A 25,185-nucleotide genomic window follows, 5' to 3' on the forward strand; every position below is an offset into this window, starting at 1 on the left:
CGGACCTAGCAACGGGACACGTTGTCGCAGGGGCGGGGCCTGGGTCTCGGTGACGCCCCCAAGGGCGGGCGCGCTCTCTCATTGGCTGYCGCGCCCTCCCGCCCGTGCCCGGCCCGGCTGGGGCTGTCACGTGACCCGGCGGGGCGCAGCGCGGGAGGAGGGAAGGGCGATCCCGGTGTCCGGCGGGTCCCGGGGATGCGGTGGCGGCTGCTGTGGCTGCTCAGCTGCTGGGGCCCCGTCCTGGGCAAGACTCTGCGGGGCGGCTTCGCCAGCGCCGCCGCCCGCCGGGAGCCGTGGCGGCCYGTGGCGCGCTTCCAGTTCCACGGTGGGTGCCCCGATGGCAGGATCCGAGGAGAGCTGTGCCGTCCTGAGACGGGCCCGCTGGGGAAGGGGCGGCTGTGAGRGGACGCGGGGCGACTGGTGCCAGGCGGAGGGGCCGCGGGGCGGGGAACGGGTCAGCCCGCAGCTCTCCGTCTTTTCCTACTTCTCTCCCTCCTTCCCTCTTTTTCTCCTTTCTCCGTCGCCGGGACGTGCAATAGCTCCGATCCGCTGTCCGGGCAGCACGGAGCGGGGCCGGGGGTCCCGGGCAGCAGCAGGAGCCGGCCGGTGCGCGGCGGGGCGGCCCAAGCGCGGGGTGCCGGAGTTGGGTCCGAGGGGAGCAGCGCTGTGCCTCCCTTGGTGTCCCGCAGCCCGGGGCGGACACTCCCGGCCCAGTGTCCGGGAGAGCAGAGGCGTTTTCACTGCGACACGCATCTCTCCTTCCCTCTTGGACCTCCACCAAATGGCAGCGATGCTTAGCGTCGCTGTGCCACATCGCTGGGTGCTCTTGGTGACACCGCGCGTCAAAACGTAAAATTCTCACCTGGTTATTCCCAATGGCTTTCCTTTTTCTTTCCTGTATTATTAACTCCTTCATAGTAATAATTTCTGCCTATTAGTCAGTAATTACTTAGTAATAATTCCTGACTGCTGACCTGCTGAAAGAGAGCCCTAGCAGTGGTCCAGAATCCTGTTGGAATGGCCCCTCCAGAAGGTTGGAAAGCACTGTGCTTACTTCAGAAGTTTTGCTTTGCAGAAAGAGATGTGTTTCTCCATGACAAGTGCTATGTACAGCAAGGCTGTGCTGGTCAGCATGCTTTTCCTATATGCTCAGCATTTCAGTAGCTTAGGCTGTTTTCTTTCCTATTGAGCTTCATGGCAGAACAGTTCTGCGCAATGCTTCAAAATCTAATGGGGTGCTGGAAAACGTGACACAAGCAAAACAGAGTTGGAGCGCGACCTTCCAGCACTGAATGAGAAGTGATAGATAGGGTGGAGATAGCTTATGAAGTGACTTGAAAGCAGTTARTTATCACTGTCCTAGAAGTTAATTGTAGAAGCRCTCTAAATAGATGAGAAGGGGAAAAGTGCACTGTTTAAATCTGAGAAAACACTGTTAACATTCAAGATGAGTGTTGTAGGTGTTCAGATATAGTTCTATAAATTGATGCTGTGTATTTGCATAGAAATGCTCTTTCTGCATGRATACCAACAACTATTTTGGGACATAGTGAAGCTTTTTTTTGAGCCTTCTGTTAATATTACAAAATATTCTTAGCTAAACTGTAGTTCATACAACATTTTACAGATCCCAGGAGATCACCGTATTTGAGATTGAATTTGAATTTGAATGGAGTTTGTGCTCTTTCAATACCAACTGATTTTTCTTCTCCAGTGAATTCTACCTTTTAATTTAGGATATCCTTAAATTAAAGAWGTCTATGGCAATATATGAAAGAAATTATGAAAGCAAGTTTGAGGMTTGTGGAATTATTTAGACAAGATAATTTTTGTCAAATGATCTAGTTCTAAAATTACTAAAATATTTCTGTATATCAAGATGCAGCCTATAGTGTCAGGACAAAGGGGAATAGTTTCAGAATGAAACAGATAAGGTTTAGATTAGATATTAGGAAAAATATATTTACTGTAAGGGTGGTGAGGCAYTGGAACAAGTTGCCTAGAGAATTTGTGGATGTCCCATCCCTGGAAGTGTTTAAGGACAGGATGCGGCTTTGAGCAACCTAATCTAGTGGAAAGTTTCTCTAGGTGGTCTTTCAAGTCCCTTCCAATGGCCATTCTGCCATTCTATGATTCTGCAAGTAGACTGACACGTTAGAGAACACTTTTGAAGTTTGATTTTTTTTTGCATCAATTTGACATCTGTCATCTCTAGTGAAGCATTTTAGCTCTAATCCATCCATAGCATGAAAGTCCATTTACATAAGTTATTTTGGTATCAGACTTAAGAGCTACTCTATGATGCTCATAGGCATGCCACAAAGGTCATAAAATTCTAGATTTTGAACTAGTTATTGAAGCTATTGAGGCACTGTCTTTAACTTAAAACATAAATTTGGGGTGGGAGAGAGGAAGGGAAAACAAGTTATCTGGAAGTCTGTTGTAAAAAAAATGTGAAGGGGTGAGGGAAGGCTGTTTGTAATAGAGAAGGTTAATGACACTTGGGTTATGGTGACGGTTTGTTTAAGTACAATCATAGAGAACTGTGCATACAGTGGTTTGTTAATGAGATATACACAGAATTTTTTTCTGAAAGACCATAAGTACATACATTAGGAAGTAGTGGTAAAAATTTAAGAATTATGTGAAACTAGTGCAGCTACTTACAAAAAAATCTGTACCACACTATCTTTTTCCTTGTAAGTGACATAATTACAAAGTAATTGATTTTATTTTTTAAATATCAAGGTGATCATGCTGTTCTGTGTGTCAGAATCAAGAATATAGCAGTAGCTGTGGCAAAAGCAGCTAGACTCCACCTCTTTCAAGCACAGGAATGGCAGAAGCTGGAGAACAATATCCAAGATCACAGCTGTACAGAGAAGTTCTCTAAAGCTCAGCTGACAAGTGAGTTACTGCTTTTTTTCATTCTCACAAACTGAGTTACTGGTGTATTGAGAACTCTGTTATCTGTGTGTTTAGAATATTCCGTTCAGTGAATTTGGACTTTGCATCAACTAGGACTTTGGCCTTCTGCAATTTAAAAATACTACCAAGAAATAAAATTTCTTTCTCTGTATCACTTCAGAAGACTTTGTTTGCGAGTTATGATTTAGTATACTGCTGGCAAATGAAATCCATAACAAATAATGGGGTTCAATGCCAATAGAAAAACTTTAGGACCAGTTCTGGTTCACACTCTCACATGTTCACAACTCAGAAATGGTGTACCTGGCTGAAGTTTTCATTTAGTAATTCAGTACAGAGAATTTCTTACACTCTGTTTGGAGTAAATGTCTTTCTTTTTTTTTTTTTTTTTTTTTTTTTTTTTTTTTTTTTTTTTTTTTTCTCATAGTTTCCATAAACTATATTATCTTGGGTTTGTGAGAGAATTTGCAAAGAATACCATTGTACTATGAAACTGAAGAACTAAAGAATCTGAATGTTTGGGACAGTCAAATGTACAGTTTGAATTGTGACTTTTATTGCAGTGGAATAGAAAAGTTGGAGGCAAACTCGTGGAAGCTACTGCAGTTACCTCTAAACTTCTGAAGCAAATGGTTGTAAGGTGGAAGGGTACAGCCCAAGTAGAAGGGTAATTYTGTACTGCAAACTTTCTCTTTCACTACCTCATAGTAATCAAATCAATCTGCCTCATGCTGCCTTACTTTATAACTTGCTTCTATTGTAATTTAATGCTTATTTCACCCTTTACTTTTGTAATTTGATATTTGTCACTGAATCTTACATACAAGTGTTTTTCTTGTTTGAGCTGAAAGTTATAGCAGCATAGAATATGTAGCTTGTCTTTTTGTCTCTTGTTTACAAAGGAACATTTCTTACTTGAAGGAGGCTCCTGTTCTCCAGTTCCATGGAAATGGCATGTTTCAAACATGTCAGAAAAATTTTAATTRCAACATGTTAGAAAAATTTTAATACTATATCAAAGATGAGCTAATCAGGATAAAGCTTAACTTGGTACTCATGTACATGTGAAAGAACAGTAAAACACTGAAGCATTGAGTTATGTAAYTAGAAGACAGACTGAAATAATAATGTTGCACCATTTGTTGATCATAATGATACTTAAAGCAAAAGTTTTCCTTTAAGAAATTAATCTTAGAAGCTTCATTTAAATGTATCCTAAGTGACTACAGCTTCTCTTTTAAATACATTTCCTTTGTGCAGTCAGATTCCCTAGAGTAACAGATGGATCTCCTGTAATATTTGTCATAATGAAAATCTTACACAGATGTCAGTTCTAGGGTTGTAATTTCTACACTTCATCAGAGCTGCACAGAAGTGCCGCTGAAATAAATAGCAGTTGTTCTGTTGTTCCTGACTGCCCCAGCAGTGTGCTCACTGTTTTCTGCACTGTTTAGGAATTGTGTGACCACGGGGTGAGTTGATCTGTTTGCTGGTCTTGGGCAAAATTGGTTACTTTTCTCACTCTATGTCAGTTTATAGATTTGATGGGAAACTGATTAAACACACTCTGTGTGATCCTTACTCTTGGTGCAATCTACACAGTGTCAGAACTCAGCTGAGAGTTGCCATGGGGAGTAAAGCCACTCCTGTCAGCCAGTTTGCCTTTCATTTGGACTCATACTGGTTTGCGTGTCATCCAAATCCATACCTCATGACAATTGCTTCAAAGACAGATATAGTACAGTTCTTCCTGGATATTAGTGTTGTTCACTTCTTACCTTAAGAGAACAGAAAATAAGTCCTTGTACTTAAAACAAATTTATTTGAGTTACGTGAAAGTTTCACAGGTATGCTTCAAGTTATAAATTAGTTCTAAATTTTATCTACAAAATATTTAGGGAAAATGTGTTGCATGTTTGCAGCTTTTTCATTTAGAAAGGCCTTTTGCAAAAAAAAAAAAAAGGTGTTCTGTTGGTTTTCTATTAAATTTTTCTTTTTCTTCATCCTTAGCCATTGTCATCTTTAACTATTAAGATGAATTAATCTGATATTGTTATTTCTTCTACAGGGAAATGGTTGAGCTGGTTAGCACTCAAGTTCAGTACTCAATCTAGCAATACTTAAAATAATTATTGCAGTTTCAGCCAAACACAGCGAGCCGCAGGTTTTGTTTGCATCAAGAGTTTGGTTTGGAGAGACTGTGCTTGGTAAACTGTTGTTTTTAGACAAAAATAGGGGTAAGATGGTTAGTGGATGAGTATCTCAGGTAGTTGTTTTTAAATGTAACCTGATTTGAAATGCGCAGTTTGATTACACAGTGGTTTCGGCCCTTAACCGTCAATTGAAATTAAGTATATTACCGTTTGGGGAAGGTCCTGTGCAATAATACTGATCTGCACCTTTAAGCATGCATGCTGTTGTTTACTGAGCTCACATGCAGCTGCTCTGTTTGGTGCTCTAAAAAACAGAGTAGAATAAATTTCACAGAGGTATTTTTCATGCTGCTGAAGTTCCTGGTGGGTAGTACAGAGTAGCTAATCCTGTCAATACTGTACTAGAGAATGGAAATGTGCTAMGCAAAAGAGACACAGTTTGTACTTTCTGGCTTGTGGAAGGAGAGAGCCCTCCTAACAGAGCTAAAAGCTGAGAGGTGAGATGCCATGTCTTCACTCACCCTTGCCTGCACCTGCTTGAAACAAAAAATGAAATTGGAGGTCTGGTCTCTGGCATTATGGATAGCTTTCAAAACTAAGTCTGTTTTCTACTGTATATTGTTTGTAACCTGTATATGATGCTGTGGATTTAAGTTTTATCTTCATTCAAAGATATATTTTCTGAAGGCGAACTAATCAAGTATTTACTCCTGTTTYTGTTCCTTTGTTTTCTTCCAAAGTGACTGTGAACCACACAGAGCAAAATCTGACAGTGTCCCAGATTCCTTATCCGGAAACATGGTATGTGTTTTATGTAGACAAGTTTACCTGCGAGGAGAATTATTCTGAATCCGAGGATATTCAGTTTGAAATGGTCTTACTAAACCCAGATGCAGAAGGGAATCCATTAGATCACTTTAGCGCAGGGGAATCTGGTAAGATTTTTTTTCTTAAAATTAGATTTGTAAGTTAAGGATCTGACTATTCAAATCAGTATTTACTGTGCTTGGAAGAGTATGGAGAATGGATAGCAGAGCCTCTTATATTTCAAATTATGTTTTCTTACAAAGAGTAAACATTACTTCATTTTCTGTCATCACAGAAAAATCCTTTCCTTTCCCTAGACTGACTTTCCAAAACTTGCCTAACTAGAAATGTAGATGCACAAGGAAAGTCAGTGTTAAAATCTTTGCTGATAGGTATTCTTAACATGTTGAAATTGTAATCTTCCACTTGAATATGAACTTAATATCTGATTTTAATAAATTATTGAAATTCCGTAGCTGTGTGAAACTTGATTCCTTGCAACATGTGCACAAGCACAATAAAAGATTTTGCCAATAAAACTTCAGTTCAATGTTTAGATCTTTATAAGTGTCTTAGTCACAGGCTGCAGATTAGGTTTTTCAGTCCTGATTTTGTTATAAGTAAGGAATGTAGTTTTAAATCTTTAAACATCCTAAGAGAAACTCAAGACAGCAGCAAAAGAAATGCCTACATAAAATTGCATGTTTGGGACAATCCAGCTTAATGTATTCTTTGTTGCAGTGAGTAGTCTCACTGCTCTGGGAGGCCTCATCACTCGCCTGGATTTGTTATGTGGGAAGGGCCCTATAGGCTTAGTCTGCCTTCCTATACAGAGGGAATCTACATGGCCAGGATGAGCCTAATTGCTGTGCTTGGAGTCAAGTGCTCAACTGCTCACTCTTGGTCTCAAGAGGATATAGAGGGAACAAAGGCAGCTCATTTTTAGAAAGGAAGAAAATATTCACTGGAACATTTAGCACAATCTGCAAGGAAGTAGCACACTAGTAATCTGGATTTCAAGGCTCAAAACCAAACTTAACTTCTCTCTTTATGCTACAAATTTGTCAACTTTTGTTTGGTGAATTTGGTCTTCAGAAGGGAAATCTAGGTTAATTTACTTTCTCTCAAAAAGGAGTAACAGCTAAAGGAGTTATTGGTAAATCAAGGGGCCAAGCCGCTACAAGGCATCATATGGCCCACTGAAGTGGTGTAGAGACCTCATAGAGAGGCATCTCAGCTCTATATTAATTTTGTAGGAAGACTGAACACTTGGAAGCAGAACTCTGAACAGTTTACAGTGCAGAGTRAGGAGGTGTGTAAMGGTGCTGGGTGCATGTATTTAGATTGAGCAAGTAGGAAGCAATGTGAGCTGTACATGCGGTGTCTTCCGGAGTTGCAGAGGAACACCTCTGTTGATTCATACTTAAAACCTCCATCATTGCCATGAATCCTGAAGTTACATGCACTGGTCTCCTTTCAAAGAGCTGAGGAGAATTTAATCTCTCTCTCATTCTATCTCTTTTTAAATTCAATTTTTAATTGTATCTTTAGGAAAAATCTTTGCCATTTTTTTTTCCATAGAAACATAGAATGAGGGTATGAGAGAGAAGATCCAGCTTCATTTCTTGCTTCTTTCATGCAAGCAATTAAAAATTACATAGTTACGAAAGGTTTTAGTTAAATCATCTTTCACATGAGTTACTTTAGGCTGTGGCCTGGCACAGGACATCTCAAAAATTAAATGAATAATAAGGAAAGCGTAGGAAAGAACTTGAGGCTGTCACCTTGTGGATTAATATATTTCCCTTGAGAGATGAGGAGGCCTGACTTCCAATCCCTGGCAACTAATCTTATTTCATATGGTAGGGATCTTCTACAAAGACATGTTGTCTAGGACTTCTAAAGGCAGCTGAACAGGTAAACAACATTTTGAAGAGCTTTAAAGTTAGGTATTTCAAATAAGGTATATATGTTTTATTTTGTTATGTCAACTCTAGGTTCTTTGAAAGTCAGAAAACCTAGAAAAGGCAGGTTAAATAACACTTCTGTATTTTTTATAGTTGGTTTTTAGTTCAGCTTTCTCCTAACCCAAKAATCTACACTCTGGTTGGAAGGAGCTTTCCATCACAAATGCTTAGTTTAATTGTTTGTTAAAAGCTAGTTGATTTTCCTAAAGAGTTTTCCAAGGGTTTTCATACAAAGTCCTTGCCAACTTCAGTGGGTGCCTTTTAAAGCACAAAGAAAACAGAAATATTTGATCTGAACCACGTATTTCTGTCACTCAGAAATCATGTTTTTTTATTGGTTGACAAAAGMAGCAGTGGCCTGAATTTTTTAAGTCTTTATTACCTTATGCTCTTTTTCTCCCATTTTACTGCATGTATGTCCAAAATGCTTCATTTCAGTCATAGAAGTTACAATGCTAGCTACTATTCAGAACTCATCCAGTTCTAATGTTTTTGAACTCAGATACTGAACTCTGTATACTTGCTCTTTCCCATTCTCTGGCTGGAAGCTTTTGCCAGGATTATTTTGCTGCTTGAGAAAAAGAAAAAATTTGGAATCCAATTTTATGGGCACCACTAGATTTCAAGGGAGGTTGGAGAAAGAAAACATAAGTTTTCTATGAGAAATGTTTGTTCACCTGTTTTTGCTCATAGCTCACTGTCTTTGACCCTTTGGGAGCTCATGATGGGCTGAAAAGATTTCCATGATCCGTGCCTTAAGGGGAGCATTTTATCAGATTACTGCCAGACTGAAAATTAGAGGACTTCTAATAGATAATAAAAAAAAGGGGAATTCTTTTTTGACRAATGCAAAAAATTTCATGCCGAAAGCTAATTACTGTTTTCTATGCTACTTTTTATCTAAAAGTTTTTTTACTTGATCAGCTGTGCTTCTTGAGCTATTTTGTACGGAAGAAGAGTGACACCCAGTGGTTAAAATGATCAAATAGAAGTCTCTTCTGGGTTTCTCTCACCTCGGATTGCGCCTTTGCAAAATGAAACAAACAAAAAAGATCTAAAAATGAGTCCTTTAGTAGATATTTTTCTGATTGATCAAGTGAGCTACAATTGTTTTCTGTGTATCAAGAAACTGTGCCATTTAAYACTAGTTTGGTAATTGCTGCAAACCTCTTTATGCTCAGAAAATATATTGTTGAATAAAAATACTTTGTCAGATCAAATAATCAGTTCTATGAAAAAATTCACTGATTTTCTTGGATAAAATTGACTGGAATTGAGACATTTTATCCTGTGCTACCACCTTTGAGTAACAGTTGATAAGTATTTMATAATGATTATATTTTTAAAACCCCATGTTTTGTTTTAGTTATTTGCTGCTAATAGCAATGTTCCTTTGTAAAAATTAAGCTGTATTTCTTTTTTTTTTCCACAGGATTACATGAATTCTTTTTCCTGCTTGTCCTTGCATACTTCATAACTGCATGCATATATGCGCAATCCCTATGGCAAACMATTAGGAAGCGTGGACCTATGCATGGTGTATTAAAGGTGTTGACAATTGCATTACTGTTGCAGGCTGGTTCAGCTTTTGCCAACTACCTGCATTTCTCAAGGTACCTTTGGTCCTTTTTTGCTTTCAGTCTCTAGGCTTGAAGAACAATGTGTTGTAAAGATCAGTACATGTTTTTTGTCTGGGATGGATTGTGGGAAAACATAGGACTGACCTTTGAACTCATCATTGCCTAAATGTACTTATAAGAGAGAACACCCATGTAAGACACACCCACTTTAAAATACAATCTTTTTATTCTTTTTTCAGTTATTCTAGAGATGGGATAGGAGCTCCTTTTATGGGAAGCCTGGCAGAATGTGAGTATGCTTGTCTCCTGATTCTTATGTACTTCTACCCATGCATCTGTATAATGCATTAGCGAATGCTGTTACTGGGCTGTACTATGATCTTGGATCACATAATGGGGTTTTTAATATAAAATACTAAAAATTGCTCCTCCAGAAAAAAATTGTTTTAGGTATTTGCAGTAACTATATTTGAAGTGATACAATTGTGATATTGCTTAGGATTTTTCAAATAATTTTTTTGTCTCATGATTCCTTTCTACAAATACTTAAAGACATGCTTATCACCTGAGTAAGTCTTTCAATACATTGAAAAGGGGGAGTTTGATCTAGAAAGCTAGCTTTTTAGAAAACTTAATCCTGTTTTATAGTTTGTCATTTCACTAACAAATTTAACAATTGTTAAATGAAAAAATATTTTGCAGCACAAACTTTATGATTAGCATGATCCAAAAAACACTTATGTGAATGTTTGATGCTACCAAAGCATTTTTCTCCACTCTGTACAGGTATTTTGAGTTCTCCCTGGAACTAAATCCTATGGCATCCCTTTCCAAAATGCCCTAACTTACTCTTGTTCCATTCTTCAGGGTTAAGCACTGTTTGTTGTTGGGTAGTTTTTTTCTGCAGTTCACGTTTGAAGAATTGGGGTTTCTTTCCAAGCCAGTACATTTACTTTCGTCTGGCTTGAAGCACCCCAGGAAAGTAGCACTGTGGTAGTGTGATAGTGTTGGGGAGTAACAGCCTGTATAGAGAAATATTTTCCTTTGTAGAGTTCATTTAGAAGGCTGCAGTTGGAATTATCAGCCTCTTGATGGCACTTGGCACCACGATAATTGCYTCTTTCTTGTTTTAACCATTTGAGCTGGCAGCTCCCTGCAGCCTCTCCGGCAACTGTTTGTTAAACATTCCTTCTCATCTCATGAAATGACATTAAATGGAGAATATGGATGTAGTCATAACTCCTCCCTAGTGTTAACTATCAAGCTAGAACTTCAGAGATTATAGCTGCATGTTAGATTTGTGTGTGTGTGTGTGTGTGTGTTGTAGTCAAAAGCCCATTTTTATTTAGATAAAGCAAAGGTTATAATTAATATTACTTTTGAATCAGTAGCTGAATTTCTTAAATTCAGCTACAAAAGTTTTCCTTTCTTACTGTCGCTAAAGTTGGTGGTTTCCAAAACAGCAAAAGAACAGAATAGAAATGTGGAAAGCTTCAGTGGCAATTACAATTCTGAAGAATGACTAATGGCAAGTAGTATAGTTTGAAGGTGGAAGGTGRTACCATTTTTCCTATATCATAACAGAAATCTGAGTTAAAAATAARTGTTAAAATTTCCATTAATTGCAGTGCGGCCAGAATATCTTTCTGAAAACGTGTTCAGATGCTATCTCAAGCAGTTACTTTTTTCCTAGCATGATTTAGTCTTTACCATGTATAAAGGTCCACAGTCTAATTAACCACCTAAGCTAATCACATAAATCACAGAAAAAATGCTGGCAYTCAGAAGCATTGCAAATAGAGTTCTTTTAACTTTTTGTAAAAATGAAATGGAAAAAGTAAAAAAAACTATTATTATGTCTGTTGTATCATCAAAAAAGATGAATTGTGATGAAATCAGACAATGTGACTTTATACTGACCCTGAATATTGTGGAATATTGTGGGATTATTGTAATCTTTAAAATTTTTCTCACCCTTTTTTCTTTCTAGCAAGATGTCAGAGATTAAAACTGGTTGCAGATTTTTGTCTTGCACAAATTTATCTGGTAATCCACTTGAATTGTTACCACACTGAAGCAGAGCAGTGTCTATATCCCASATATGACTGAGAGATGATGTCTGTCTATATAAGGCAGGTTATCTTAAGGAGTCACAGAAAATAAAATGCTCCCTAGAACACACAGATTTGTTCAGTCATTTTTCTAGTTTGGATTTGTGACACTGGTTTGGCATGCTTTTTGGTTCATGTAACAATACATTTTCTAGTGAGTCCTGTCCCTCCATAGGTAGCACTGGAAAATAATTCCATGGTTTTTTTTTGTCCAAAATAAACGCTGGTCCATTTTATTAAAGAATGATCAAGTTTGTATTTACTAAAAGCTCTTGACAGATCTTAAACAGCAAAGGTGTCTTAGTATACTAAGAAGCATTTAAGCATGTAAACCCTGAGAATACCAAACATATACCAGGAATCACATTTTGAAGTCTGTTTTTTACCCCTATTTTGCTCATATTGCTGAGCATCAGGGAAATACCATAGCTGATCTTCTTTTGACACACTTGCTCTGTATCCATATTAATTTCTGTACAGCATTTTCTGTGCCAGTATTTTTAGTAAATGTGGAAGTATTTATCTTTTTTAATACAGTCCAGTTGTATTAAGGTAGAGATTTGCTTTTTTGTGACAGAAATACTATTGTGATAGTGATTGCCTGGTAGTGTAAGTGAAAATTACAAATAAGGAACAAATTTAATTGAACTAAAWTGTTAATGAAGTGAAAAAGAAAACATTGTTGTGTGTAGTGCCCAATCTCTAGTTTCTGAACCAAATTTACAATTTACATAGTGAAGAATCAGTTTTTCATCTATGTTTCTGCTTTGCCAGTACRATGAGTCAGATCCCAACACCAACTTTAAAATGGCTCGTTAAGTCAAAAACTTACTGGGTCTAAAGCTTGCAATCACCCAGAAAGAAACCTTCAGGTTTTTCTACTGTTGCTAGTACTGCTGTAAGGCTAAGAAATGAAGGCTTTAATATATTCTAGCTTAAAGTTTTCTTTATTCTGATGCAGCTTCAAACACAAATTAAAGCCACTGATTAAGACTGTAACTTTTTGGAGTATGTGTTAATTGTTCCCAAAGAGGAATGAACATAGCAAAATGAGGCAAGGGTGCTTTACAGTTAATAAAATTAAATACAGGCAAGGTGTTGCTCTAAATGAAATTTATGTTAGGGTTATTCATTATCTTTTCCCCTTTRAGTATCTCAGAGTGGATTTTTTCCTAAATATTTGTGCTTTCTTTTGCAAGCTACTTCATCTTTAAGACAAAGTGCAGTTAATTTAAAGTACAATGTAACTATCAGATATTTGAAAAAAAGCTCTTCAGAGTGAAGAAAGGAGTTCATTTCATCATGTTTCGTATTTTCTATGATTAACATACATATGATTTTAGTTCTTTAGCATTTATAAGTCTACTTAAGCAGATGGACTCCTGAGCCCAGACTACTCTGACACAAGAGTGGGATTTGGAAATRTGTGGTGCTGTGCCCATGTTCTTGCAGATCTGCAGCTTATCTGGAGGAAATCTGATAGTGATCTGTTTGGTCACTGAAAACTTCACAAAACAGCCACGTTTTGTAGCAGAGCAACCTCAGCTAATCTAACTCATCAAAATTAAAAGGAGATAGAGAGACATAAGCATTGATCCTGTGTTTGTKGGTATATAGAATATTTCTCTTTCTGTAGCAAATAATTTTGTTGTAATTTGATTAATTTTTCATTTGTYTTCAATAGTGTGTGACATAGTCTCACAGATACAAATGCTGTATTTGTTGCTGAGTCTGTGTATGGGTTGGACAATAGGCAGAATGAAGAAATCTCATGGCAGACCTCTTCAGTGGGATTCCAGTCCAACTTCTACTGGCATTGCTGTGGTAGTTGTTGTTACACAGGTTTGTATTTCATATTCATTCTTATACTGAAATATACAGCTGCTATTAAGTATGACAGAACTGTGAACCAAAGAATTTCAATATTTTAATTTTGTAAGGGAGGGAGTATCAAGACTGGAAAAAAGCCCACAGCATAATGTACACCCAGTATGTCTAATAGGTAACACCACCTTCTCTGTACTTTAACAATTTAAGGTGTAGCTCCACAGTATGTTTTTGTTTAGCAGTGAAACCATTTAAGAAGTTCCCACACTTTTCCAGACTCGTGGTTCCWATTGTTTGTAGCATTATACTGTGAACCAGATTAGTGAAACAATCTAGACTGAAAAAAAAGTTTTTAAAAAATTTTTTTGCACAATCATTTTATTGATCTGATTTGTGGTCCTATAAATAGTTGTAATCAGTACAACTGAGGCATTGTGAACTACATTATGTGGGTTGACAACCAGCAGCATGGGAGGAAAGACAAGAAAAGCTGCTGTGACAAAGTCTTTGTCATGAAAAAAAGGAAATCATCAGTGCCCTCCTTTTGGAAGCACTCAGAATGTCTAATGGTCCTTTCAATCAATATAAGGGAATTSTTGAAAGGTTCATATGCAGGATTGGTCTTGCAAATATACAAATGTTCTGACACATAATTTCATTCAAATATTTTCCATTAGTATAAATTAGAAAGTTAAGTAAACCAGTAACTTAAAAGTAAATTGTAATGGAAATCATTCAACCCTGGTGGTGCCTTTTGTAAACAAATTTTTTTAAATCACATCATAAAGAAAAGAGGATCTGAAAACCATTGAGAAAGAGAAGAGCAGGGAGAAACTGGAGACAGTAATGAGGAAGAGATTATACTGAAGATTTTTGTGCCATTTGGGTGGTATCTATAATTAGTGCTGCTTCTAAACTAAACAAGTGGACTTCTAGAACATAAAGAGTAGCTAGGAGCTGACATTTCTTGCTAATTAAGAATATAAACCGAAGGCTATTTAGGTCAATGGGACTGTTGAAATTTAAAGAGGGGTGTCAAAGTAAGGTGGAATGAACCTATCTAGCACCAGAAATTTTACATGCTGGTAGTAAAGAAGACTTCTAAAGTATTTATTTTCATTCATGCCTCTGCAGTTGTGCATATGTATGGGTGTGTTGGTACTCTTCCACTTTAGACTGGAAAGTTTTTTTGTTGTTGTTTCCTTTTACTATACATAGAAAAGACAGTATAATCAGCTTGATCTTTTTTTGGTTGTTACTTGCGGTAAAAGTGGGGCAGGCATCATGTGCTGCTTGCCCCAAAACTGGTCCATTACTCATCTTTTGGCTCTTGGAGTAGCATTGGAGCATTAGCACAAAGTTGTCTATCTTACTTTTCACCAGTAAAGCACAGCTCTACCACATCTCCTGGTACCATTGGGAATGTCAGGTTCAGCAGGAGTTGTGTAGGAACATAATATGGATATTGGAATATGTCATTGCCTGGGTGGTTTTGCACCCCCATATCAGTGTCTACTATCTCCAGCAAAAGTTTCCTTACACCAAGAGTATCCCAGCCTTTCTGGATAGGGTATTTTTCATCTCATGTGCAGTACATGTGAAATACACCTTCTGCCAGATTTGTTCTCCTTGATACAGAGTACAGCTGTTGAGCTCAGGGAAACAGGATTTAGACTGTATCACCTCTATCAAAGGTGGTAAGTTGAAGAGTTCATCTCTAGATTAGTCAGTTGTTCACTGGTCTGTCTAGATTGACATGGGTGTTTGATCTGCTGCAATCAATCAATGAGCACTTTTAATGATTAAAAACCTAGAATAACCTTCTTCCTGTTCTGATCTTTCCCAGAGATTCTTGGGAAGGGGAGAGCCAGCTTCCTCCTTTGTCAGAGATTGGACATACTTTATGTGCATAATCAGAGATGTTCTGAGGACTTACTGTGGAGGCTGTAAGGAAATACTGTTGGAAACCATGTACATTACCCTAATGCAGCAGATAGAGATTGCACCATGTTAGTTTTATTGACATTCTCTTGTACGTGTCCTCATCTCATCTTCAGGGAAGTCAAGAAAGTGGACAGCCTGAGAAAACATGTTATTCTTCAACTTAAATGCAGTTTTGACTGGCAACCTAGCTTGAGTTTATCTACTACTAGTTCAAATTGCTCAGCAAATTTTCAGAGGTTTTTCTCCTCTTCATACTGATGCTATGGATTTTTTCTTTTTGTTCTTTCAGAAGCACTAGCAATTTCCCAGGCTGTGTTTGTGGGTTGCCCTTCATTGTTGGGTGGGCACAGCCTCCTTGTGGTCTTTTCAGCTGCAAAGAGGTAACATCTCAGAGGAGGGACAAGTCTGCCATTTGGCATCTGCCTCTGCCTTAACTTGTTCTTTATTTCAGCCACAGAACAAAAGATTCCCAGRCTGCTGTGCATTCATTAAAAATTCCACTTTCTGCTGCCAAGGCACAAACCTTGTACAGAATTTTATTGATGGCAGGCCCTTCCTGTCACATAGACCTGAGTAGTTTCAGCTTTCAGGGCTGGAGGCAATGATTCTGGAAAGATAGCTGATTGCTCTGAATCTGATCAAAATGGCATAGAATCTTACTGCATTAGGCATCACCCTACACAGRGGTTCTTAGGTGTGCACAGAATGARCTCTACCTCTGACCTTAGATCTAAACTATTTTTTGCAGTACTGGCATTGAGTGACATCAGATACCTGAGTAGTAGATAYAGATAGAAACAGCAAGTTTGCCTTTCTGCTACTTCTAATTTCCCTTTTGCTTCCCCCTTCCCCTTGTTTCTCAGGGGTGATCTGTCCCATGAGAACCTGTCTTTGTTGGAGATTGATATGTTATCTTGGCTTGTCATAAAGTCAGTGTTGGCRTAGTGAAGGGAAGGAGGAGTTCTGCCACAATCGTTTCCTCATGACATAGAGTGTCTGGTTCTTCTATGGATTTGGAGGTTCAGCTTGTATATCTGGAACATCCAGATGATATCCATGGCCATCATTCCTCTAGTATTGAAGAGGAAGGCCAATACCGGACAGTGGTTAGTGTTCACTGTGAACCAGGATAGGTCAGGATTATGTGCAGGTAAAGGCATTTTGAACAGAGTATTATGTAAACATGGAGATGGTCATTGTGTTTCACCTTAAGAAGRAGCAGTTGTGACTTGAACATTGGACATGGCTAGTGTGAGTCAGCTCTTTAGCTACCTCTCCAGTTCTTTTGTCTGCAGCCTACGCACAGTTGTTCTTGTGGATAACAATWAGTATTGTCCCTCCTTATTTCTTCTCAGAGCTCAAACATAGTTCTGCTCACTGCCAACAAAAGATGTCTCTCTCTACTTCAGCAAGGTGATGTCTGGTGGTTTTCAGTTCTTGATATTGCAGCTAAGTGAGCTGATACTTGCCTTTCTGTGGTCAAGGTAAGGAACTTCAGGATTCTTGACCTTGATTTCTCGACTAAATCTTATTTTTTTATTTCACAACTAAAGAGATTTTAATGTCAACATCATGCTTGTCTATGAAAGTTCTTCTTCATTGAGAACACATTGCCTAATCCATTGTTACCTAGAAACACTCGATAGCACAGACTTCTCTTTTATAGGATCCTGCTTTTCCCAGATGAGAACGGCCCCAGCTTACAGTAAGGGCAATGTTACATTCACCTTGTCCAGGTTTACACTGTGTTGCACTGATAGTTCCATCTCTGCCTCTAACGCCTCTGCCTTCTGCTCATTTTGTAATAATGAAGCTGAAGGAAACTGGACTTCTGTGATCTCATATTCCTGTCACCATACACAGCCTTTGATCAACTGATGTTGTGTTGTTTACATTCTTTAAAGGGCTAGTTGAGAACACACTCTGCTGTCAGGCACTATTATCCTATGAGGRTTTGGGCTTTGTTCTCATGATTCCTTTACTTCAGCTCTTTGTCATCTTCTCATGAAAGTGGCTTCCTTCTTTGCTGTTACTTGTGGTGTAGACTAAGGAAAATTTATACCTTCATGAGCTCTGTTTTTTAAGGTAAGGTAGATCSCAGGGAAGTTTTCTTCTTAGAGCAGAATCACAGTTCTGTCTCCATCAGCCTATATGGCTTCCCCCCATACACTTGCTTGAGTCAGGAARATTCTGTACACAGATTCAGGGGTCTTTTGTTTTCTCAAGCAGAATATGTACAGTCCAGGAGATTAAATACTTTGGCTGTTCACAAATGTAAATATCAAAAGGGAAAATGCTCACAAGGCTACAGTGATTCTGTAACTGGTAGAACCCTTGTTTGTTGTCTGAGCATGTTCTAACTGGACTGAAATAACTTCTGTGATAGGAATTCATCAATTTCGTGCCAAAACTAGTGCTGTAGACACAAAGTTACTAAACACTGTGCGGTATCTCCGGGATTCAGCAGCAGTTTAGTCTTACTTCAGCCTTACTTCTTGACAGAATTCTCAGTCTAGTAAYTTGATCTTTTGAAGACGTTTGCTTGAAATTACTCTGTTTCTGAGCCTTGTGGTGAGAACATTTTAAGCCCGTTGGTCAGATTGTTTACTAGTAATCAGTGATATTGAAGAGGCGCATACTTTACGTCTGTCCCTCTCCCATCCTCCTGTTTTCCATCCAGGTAATTGAGGACTGACTGAAATGACAGCAGCTGTGAAATGACAGGGCTGTGTCCCCCCTAGGTAAGGGAGGGGAAAAGCACAAGAGTACTCTGAGGATACCCTAAGCAAAAATTATGCTAATGCTCAACTGATGAGATTCAAGGACACCCACCTTTGGAAGGCACAGGTGGATTACACATGTTTTTTAAAAAATTTGTATTAGTAACCTTTTTGTCTTTATGCAGTGAGAAAGCCTTTGAGTGTGTTCAGAGAGGAATCTGACTAATTTATATTTGTAAATTGAGCCATACAATGTCTGCTTCTGAAGGCCTTCAGAGCTACTTCGCTTGTAAATCAAATTTGCCTACCTTTCTTCAGAAAACCTGCTTTATTAGGCACCTGAAGCCTCAGTGCAACTTAGATAGGTGCAGTAGGTGGATTGGATTCCAGTGTATATTAAGTTCTAAAATGCCATTCAGCTACTACGTGATGCTGTGAGAATCTAAACTTTATGTGTATTCTAATTTATAATGTTAGCATTCCCAAAGTCTTGAAAAGGTGTTCTTCAGCATGACACATTTTTTATGCAGCTGTTGGCGCCAGCCTTCTTCACAACTAAGGTTCAGAAACTAGGTACTTATTAGTGTTTYTCCTTTGAGAATATCAATATTGTTTCTCCGAGTGCTCCTGTGGAATTGGATTCTGCAGCAGATGGTTACAATGCTGGGAGTTAAGGAGGGGACTACTATCCTTTGTGTAGTTATCTGTTGGCTAGAGTGTCAGGCCAGATGTTGAAATGGCATCTGGAACCTGTGACACTCCCTTTCCTAGACCCTAGGAGGTTTCTGAGCCAGGTGCTTGCAGAGTCAGGCTCCCTCACAGTTTCTGACCTAGCTGATGTTGAATTCTTTTCTCCACAATGGCACAGCTTCAATAGAAGGGGTGGAGAGTGGCCCACCCAAGAACACCCTATAGCCTGGCAGTTGCAGCACTCTCCAAGGAGGTGGGAGATGTGAATTGGATATCCTTTAGGCAAAGGAGGGAATTGTGGGAGATCCAAGTTCAACCTGGGTGAATGCTTGAGCCTTAAGGCTATTGTATAAAAGGGGCAGCAGCACCACCCTCTTACTTCCCCATCTTTGAAAAGAAAAGTGAATCCTGTTAGGATTTTGAAAGAAAAAGGCGTAGTCGCCTGCCTTTGAAACAAGCTTTACAGGTTGTGGATCACAAGTGAAAGGAGACACCTCCCTGTAGCTCTGTGAAATCATTTCAGTGGTCTTCCAGCAGAGTAGGATGAGTATTCAGGTGATTATTTTAGATTTTTTTCTAAGGTGCTATATTTCTTCTATCCAAATTAGAGAACTTCTMCTTGTCCAGCTTTCTAAAAGTTACAGAATCCAAGAAGGGAGATTCTGTTCCTACCAGTTGCAGCTGGAGTGAAAGGTCACGCCAAAAAGCAGTTCAGACTAGGGTTTGGTGGGGTTTTTTTGCTTAATGAGGCAATGGCTAGCAAGTAGAGTGGAGCATTACCAGATAACCTATGATGGGAAGGTTAATTGAGATTTACTGTATATACTTGCTGTTGTTCTTTTTCAGAGCTTTTTGTTAATCTGGGAGCAGTTTGAAGATACGAATCACCACAGCTACCATTCACACCGTGGCTTGGCGAGCGGGCTGCTCATTGGCCTCAGAGTCTGCCTGGCTCTGTCACTGKCTGCTGGGCTGTACCAGATTGTCACAGTGGAGAGAAGCACGCTGAAAAGGGAGTTCTATATCACCTTTGCCAAAGTATGGGTTACATCAAGCAAACTGATCCCCTCTTCTGTGAATGTAATTGTGGCATGCAGTTGACTGAAGCACTTACCTCTTCTCCTTCATAAGAAAGTTAATGTTAAGTGTCTGATTTGATTGCATTGCACCCTGTCATCACACTCTGAGCAGTCATTTTAATTTGACAAGGAGTATAGAGCTTTTTAAAACAGAAATCCCACCTTTCATTGTGTGGTTTTCGTTATGTTGATTGAAAATTAAACAATGCGTTCATAAAATAGACAGAAATGTAAATGTAGTTCCTGTAACTGTCATCTCTTTCTTCTAAGCTGGCATGTAGTCGTTTTACAACTTAAACTCATCTTCTTTTTTAGGCCTGCATTCTCTGGTTTTTGTGCCACCCATGTCTTGCAACCATTGCTATAATATTCAGAGAATATCAAAGAGAAAAGGTATGTACAGGCAAGATAAAAGAGATGAAATTTGAATAGTAGTTGTTCTTCATGTTTAATGTTTGTTAGCAAACTCATGCTCTTAGGCTGTTAATCTTATGACCCCAAAGCAACTTGAAAAGTCTTAGTCACACAGCTCTCATTGATGCTAATGTGAGTCATATTTTACAAAGGCATACAGGGCTCAAATCATCTAAGGGTAATCATTTCTAGGTTAAGGGAGGGAGAGGAGGAGATTAAGTCAAAGGAAAATGTGGAGGGGGTGTTTTGTTTTATTGTTTGCTTGTTTGCTTTTAATTAAAAACACCTTGGGGATTCTTTTAACAAAGGGAATAGAAAGATAAATCAGTGGAATTTTTTTGTTGTTTGCTTTTTAGTCTTCATTCTTTAAAAGCTTTATGTGGCGAAATAGGTCAGGGAACCTGTAGCTGAACTGTATTCTTTAGATCAAGAAGTCTGTCCAAATATATTGTTTGGTTTGTAACCTCTAAACAATTGAAAACAAAGGTGGACTCACTGGGTTTCTTGATTACTTAAACATATTGGGAGGTGGAAAACTGTGTGTGGAGCCTGCCATGTTCAGATGAAGTGCATTGCTGTTCTCAAGTGATTGACTACCTCATTCCAGGACAGGGTTTGCTTCTTTTCTTTATGCTTATAACCATCTGTGCATTTGTATGCAAATCTATTCAGAAATTGAGCTTTTATTTATGTAGAGGATATGTAAGGGAAAAAAAAAGTTCTATAAAATATATATATAATAAATTAAATACTGTGTTTGATTTACAAAAAAAAAAAAGGAAATCTAGGCAGAAAAAAATTGTTTCCTCTAGAGTTACTAATGAAGAGACTTTTTGTTTTGCTTGATGAAAGCACCCTCAWGGCAGGAGAACAGTCTCTAGAGGTAGGATTGGTAAAGTAGTATTTTTGCRGCATTTTGAGATTTTGAGCTTACTGAAGGAAGAGTACAATTGCTCTGCTCTTGCATTTGAGCACGTTTAACCATTCCATGCAGCTGCAATTCCTACATTATGATAATTCAGYTGAATTTGCTTCTTCAAATGTACTTCAATACAATGAAGAAATGAGTAGTCAATAAATACCATATTTATTTAAGAAAAACATGTATTTTAACAGACTGCCTGTACATAAACTGAAGACTTGTGCTTTCTCAGAAACAATAGTTATATCTTTATGCATTAGATAAATACAGCTTTACACTGCTTTTGCAGATGAAGAGACTTGAACTGAAAGAGGTCTGGTTAAGTGAGATTGATAAATCACTATCCTCGGCTCCATGATTGTGCTAGTGCAAACTGTTTCCAAGCTCTCTTCCCTCCCCCTCCCCCCCACTCTGTTTGTTGTAAGAATAGAATATCTAAACATCACCACTGCTTGTGAAACTGCATGGGTGGTGAATTGCAAGCCTGAAATTCCCCAGAACAGAGACTGCCAGAAGGGTTATGTGACTTGCCCAGGGCTATCTACTGATTTAAAAACACCCAGGTGTGAGAGTCTGAATCCTGGATTTAAATTGCATGTTCAAATCTTTTGTAACTGCAGCAGTATTAAAAGGTTTAAAGTTAAACCTCAAGCACTCGTGCTGATAGAAATTTATTGTAGATTATTTGGTGGGAGGKTTTTTTTTCACTTACTATTTCTTTTTCTCTCTTTTCTTGTCTCTAGATTATTACCATAGGTGTTATCCTGTGTCAATGCATCTCCATGGTTATCCTCTACAGACTTTTTCTATCCCATAGTCTATACTGGGAAGTATCTTCACTGTCATCAGTGACATTGCCACTAACAGTATCCTCTGGACATAAAAATCGACATCACTTCTGAGRTGTTTAGGAAAGAATACATTATGTAATAAATGTGCAATAATGATTTAAGTATGCAGGTATTTTTGTCACGCGTGTATGATACATTGGKTTCACTGGAAAACTGAGTGATAATATCAGAGCACTTCACAGGCCTTTGGTCTGACAGGATTCCTAGATTAATATGTTAAAAGTATTGTGGAGTGTAAAAATCTATAATTTGAATAGTTTTATAGGTATTGTTTATGTTTAACAAGTGGTGCTGAGCTGCATCATGGAAGAGTACAATGAATCTTTTCTCTCCCGTTCATGGACACCAAAAATGCCCTACTTTGTGTCATTACTACATTTGAAGGTCTTATAAAATACAGTTCTTAAAACATCTGCGTGCTTAAACAAGTTTGAAATAGGCCAGTTGTGAAATTGGTGTGATGCATAACGATGAGTACAAGGGTTTTTTTTATTTTCATGCTTTAGAGAAAATTCATTTTATATAATGGTATAAGAGACGGGGAAACAAAAGAGGGAGAATCCTCTGGAAAACACATGTGAATTGTTCACAACTGACTGCGAGAAACTTTCCTTTATCAGTGGTGTAAAAGAACATTTTACATTTTTTGCATCTAATGTTCATACTGGTTAAAATTCTAATGGGAATGTAAATAGGGTTTATATCTGCCCTTTTTTTTAAAAAAAAAGTAAATGTAACTAAAAAATTTCATCCAGTAATCAAGGTCTAAACAGTTTTTGAGGCTTAGAATACGTAGCAACATAAAGGTAATTAAAACAGCAGCCTTGCATCTTTTAAAGGAGAAAAAAAAAGCAAAGAAAATGGAATGGGTGATGTGGTACTAGAATTTTAATCCTGATATAATTCATTTCTGTTACATTGAGGATTCAATCATAATTAAGCCATATACACAGATTAAATTAACAGAAGCATTTCAAATAAATGTTGGTTTCAGTCATCAACTACCCATGAATTCCTGCCCAAGGATACTTAATCAGGATTAAATTTTCTATGAATAATTGAAAAACAAAATACTCACTGGATTTGTTATAATCCATGTTGGCACTGGGTTCTAAGTAGTTGCCATCTTCCATCCATTGTAATAAAGCCATTCTACTTTGTGATGCCCTAGCATTCAGAAAGCCAGTGTAAATATATACTTTATTGAAGTGCCTATTTATAGAGTATGATTAAATCATGCTCACATTTTTTCCTTCATAATAAGAACATACCTATTGCCATTGTGAGTGAAATTTTTCTTTTTTAGATTTAGCTTAGTTTAAATTTCATACATGTATGTTTCTTCACWAAATGGATTTTATTTTCTAGTAAATCAGTGTTTGCTTCCTCTTAACAGTGTTTATTTCATTACGTCTGTGAAAATGTGAAGATGCTGGTTCTAGCTTTAAAATAGCCCTAACTTTTACATTTATGTTTGCCTCAGTTGTGAGCATAGTTGAAACATAAGTCTGTTCCATTTTAGTTTAGAGGCAAAACTAGACATTTGCCTTTGACTAAGGCAAAATGGCAACATGACAAAGTTGCTCATTAAATCATCTCCTTTCTTATTGTTTGTAATTCAGATCAAGAATGGCAGGTTGAGGCTGGAAAAGATGAGATATTATGATTTCACACAATCTTCAGAATGATTAAAAGATTAATTATTACATTCCTCTGATAACCACACAAAAATATTATTGGTTAAAACTTCAGTCTTTATTTCCCTGCTTATCTCTGTACTTTTCATCTTCTCAAGAAAAAAGCATCCTGTTTTTGATAAGTCTCCAATAATGCAGCAAAAGAGTTCTATCTGTCCTCATGTATAAGACTTCAAATTCATACATAAAATAGAATTTTCTGATAGACACAAGTACTGCTTTACAGTTTATGATCCGTCATGATAGAAGTTTTAATCTGTGCAGGAAAAACCTCTGTGACTTTCAGAAGAGGCACTCCATTTGTTTTATTCTCCAGAAGTATTTCCTGTAGTTCTTCTGACTTGACTTGGTCATTTTTACAATACCATTTACCTTATTTTCACTTTATAAATATACTCTACAACAGGTCATGGTTTGTTAGTGTAAGCATGAAACATAAACTTGTCTTTTACATCCTTCCCACRTTGCCCCCTAAGTCAACAGGTAACGTAGTTTTTTAGTTTAGCATTGGATCCAGTTACTTGAAAATAAATTTTAATTTTGCTGTTAATGGAACTGTAGCAATTAAGTATCACTTTCTCAGGGTAAGAGAAAGTACAAAGGTCATGTATTTCTGCCCAGGTCACTTAGCAGACTTTGATAAYCAGTGCTCACCAGTTTTGTGTTATTAAATAATGTGTACCATAGCAGTACGGCACTGTGACTGCAGTAATATTCAGTTAATTTGGTGCAGGATATCTCAGGGGGTGAGTCTTCAAGTATGACTAATGGACAAAGCTTCATACTTAACCTATACTCTGTGTTGGAGCATACTGCCTCTGGATCATGCCTGAAGAGCAGTTCAAGTATGTAAAAGCCTCTCTCTTCTTTCTAACTTACATCTCCTGTGAGGACAGCTGATAAGACCTTGCTTTTTTTCATGCTTATCCACGCTATTACCCATTCTATCAATTTGATTTCATAACTTCATCTTGAAAAAATGGCTTCCAGCCTTCTTCCAGTTGTCTTCAGTCAGTGYAGCCTGACTTGAAAACCATACTTCTAGAACATGCTGTCACCAAAAAAAAAATATATATATATATATAGTTTTCTGTCTCAAACTGGGGCTTTTGCATCCATCAGCAGAACTGGTGATGCACCCTACATCAGGATTGCGTTAGGTGACACCAGTGGACACAAGCACTCCCCCAGGGCCCCCATAGTGTGTACCAGGTGTGRGTTTGTGTCTGCAGAAAGCTGTTGCACACCTGGGGAGTTTCTGGGGAGAGCTTCAGCAGTTCCAAGCCCCCTGACACCTCACCAGTGCAAGAGGCTGAAGCAGAGTCCCCCTGAAGGCAGCACTGCTGCTGCTGCCCATGGTGAGCAGCACTGGTGGATTGAGGTCAGAGGATGACATCTCCCCTGAGAGTTTCTGTGCATTATGCAGTTCTGTTTTAAATAAAGTTGGGATTACTGTGTCTGCTCATTCTATTGCCTGTGTGTTTCAATGCTTGCA

At 38.2% G+C, this 25,185-nt stretch overlaps 1 protein-coding gene across 1 annotated transcript; it reads left to right on the forward strand.

The window, feature by feature from the left end:
* Window positions 1-102: 102 nt before the first annotated feature.
* On the forward strand, window positions 103-25,185 carry GPR180 (G protein-coupled receptor 180). The gene is made up of 9 exons (XM_057373383.1): window positions 103-325; window positions 2,749-2,907; window positions 5,822-6,016; window positions 9,288-9,468; window positions 9,675-9,724; window positions 13,231-13,388; window positions 19,574-19,765; window positions 20,122-20,199; window positions 21,886-25,185. Exons 1-9 carry the CDS (start codon window positions 196-198, stop codon window positions 22,042-22,044), a joined length of 1,302 nt encoding a protein of 433 aa, XP_057229366.1. The 5' UTR covers window positions 103-195; the 3' UTR covers window positions 22,045-25,185.

Source organism: Malurus melanocephalus, unplaced genomic scaffold (genome assembly GCF_030028575.1).
Source record: "Malurus melanocephalus ecotype Western Australia unplaced genomic scaffold, MMel_1.1 scaffold_195, whole genome shotgun sequence".
Taxonomy (NCBI): Eukaryota; Metazoa; Chordata; class Aves; order Passeriformes; family Maluridae; genus Malurus; species Malurus melanocephalus.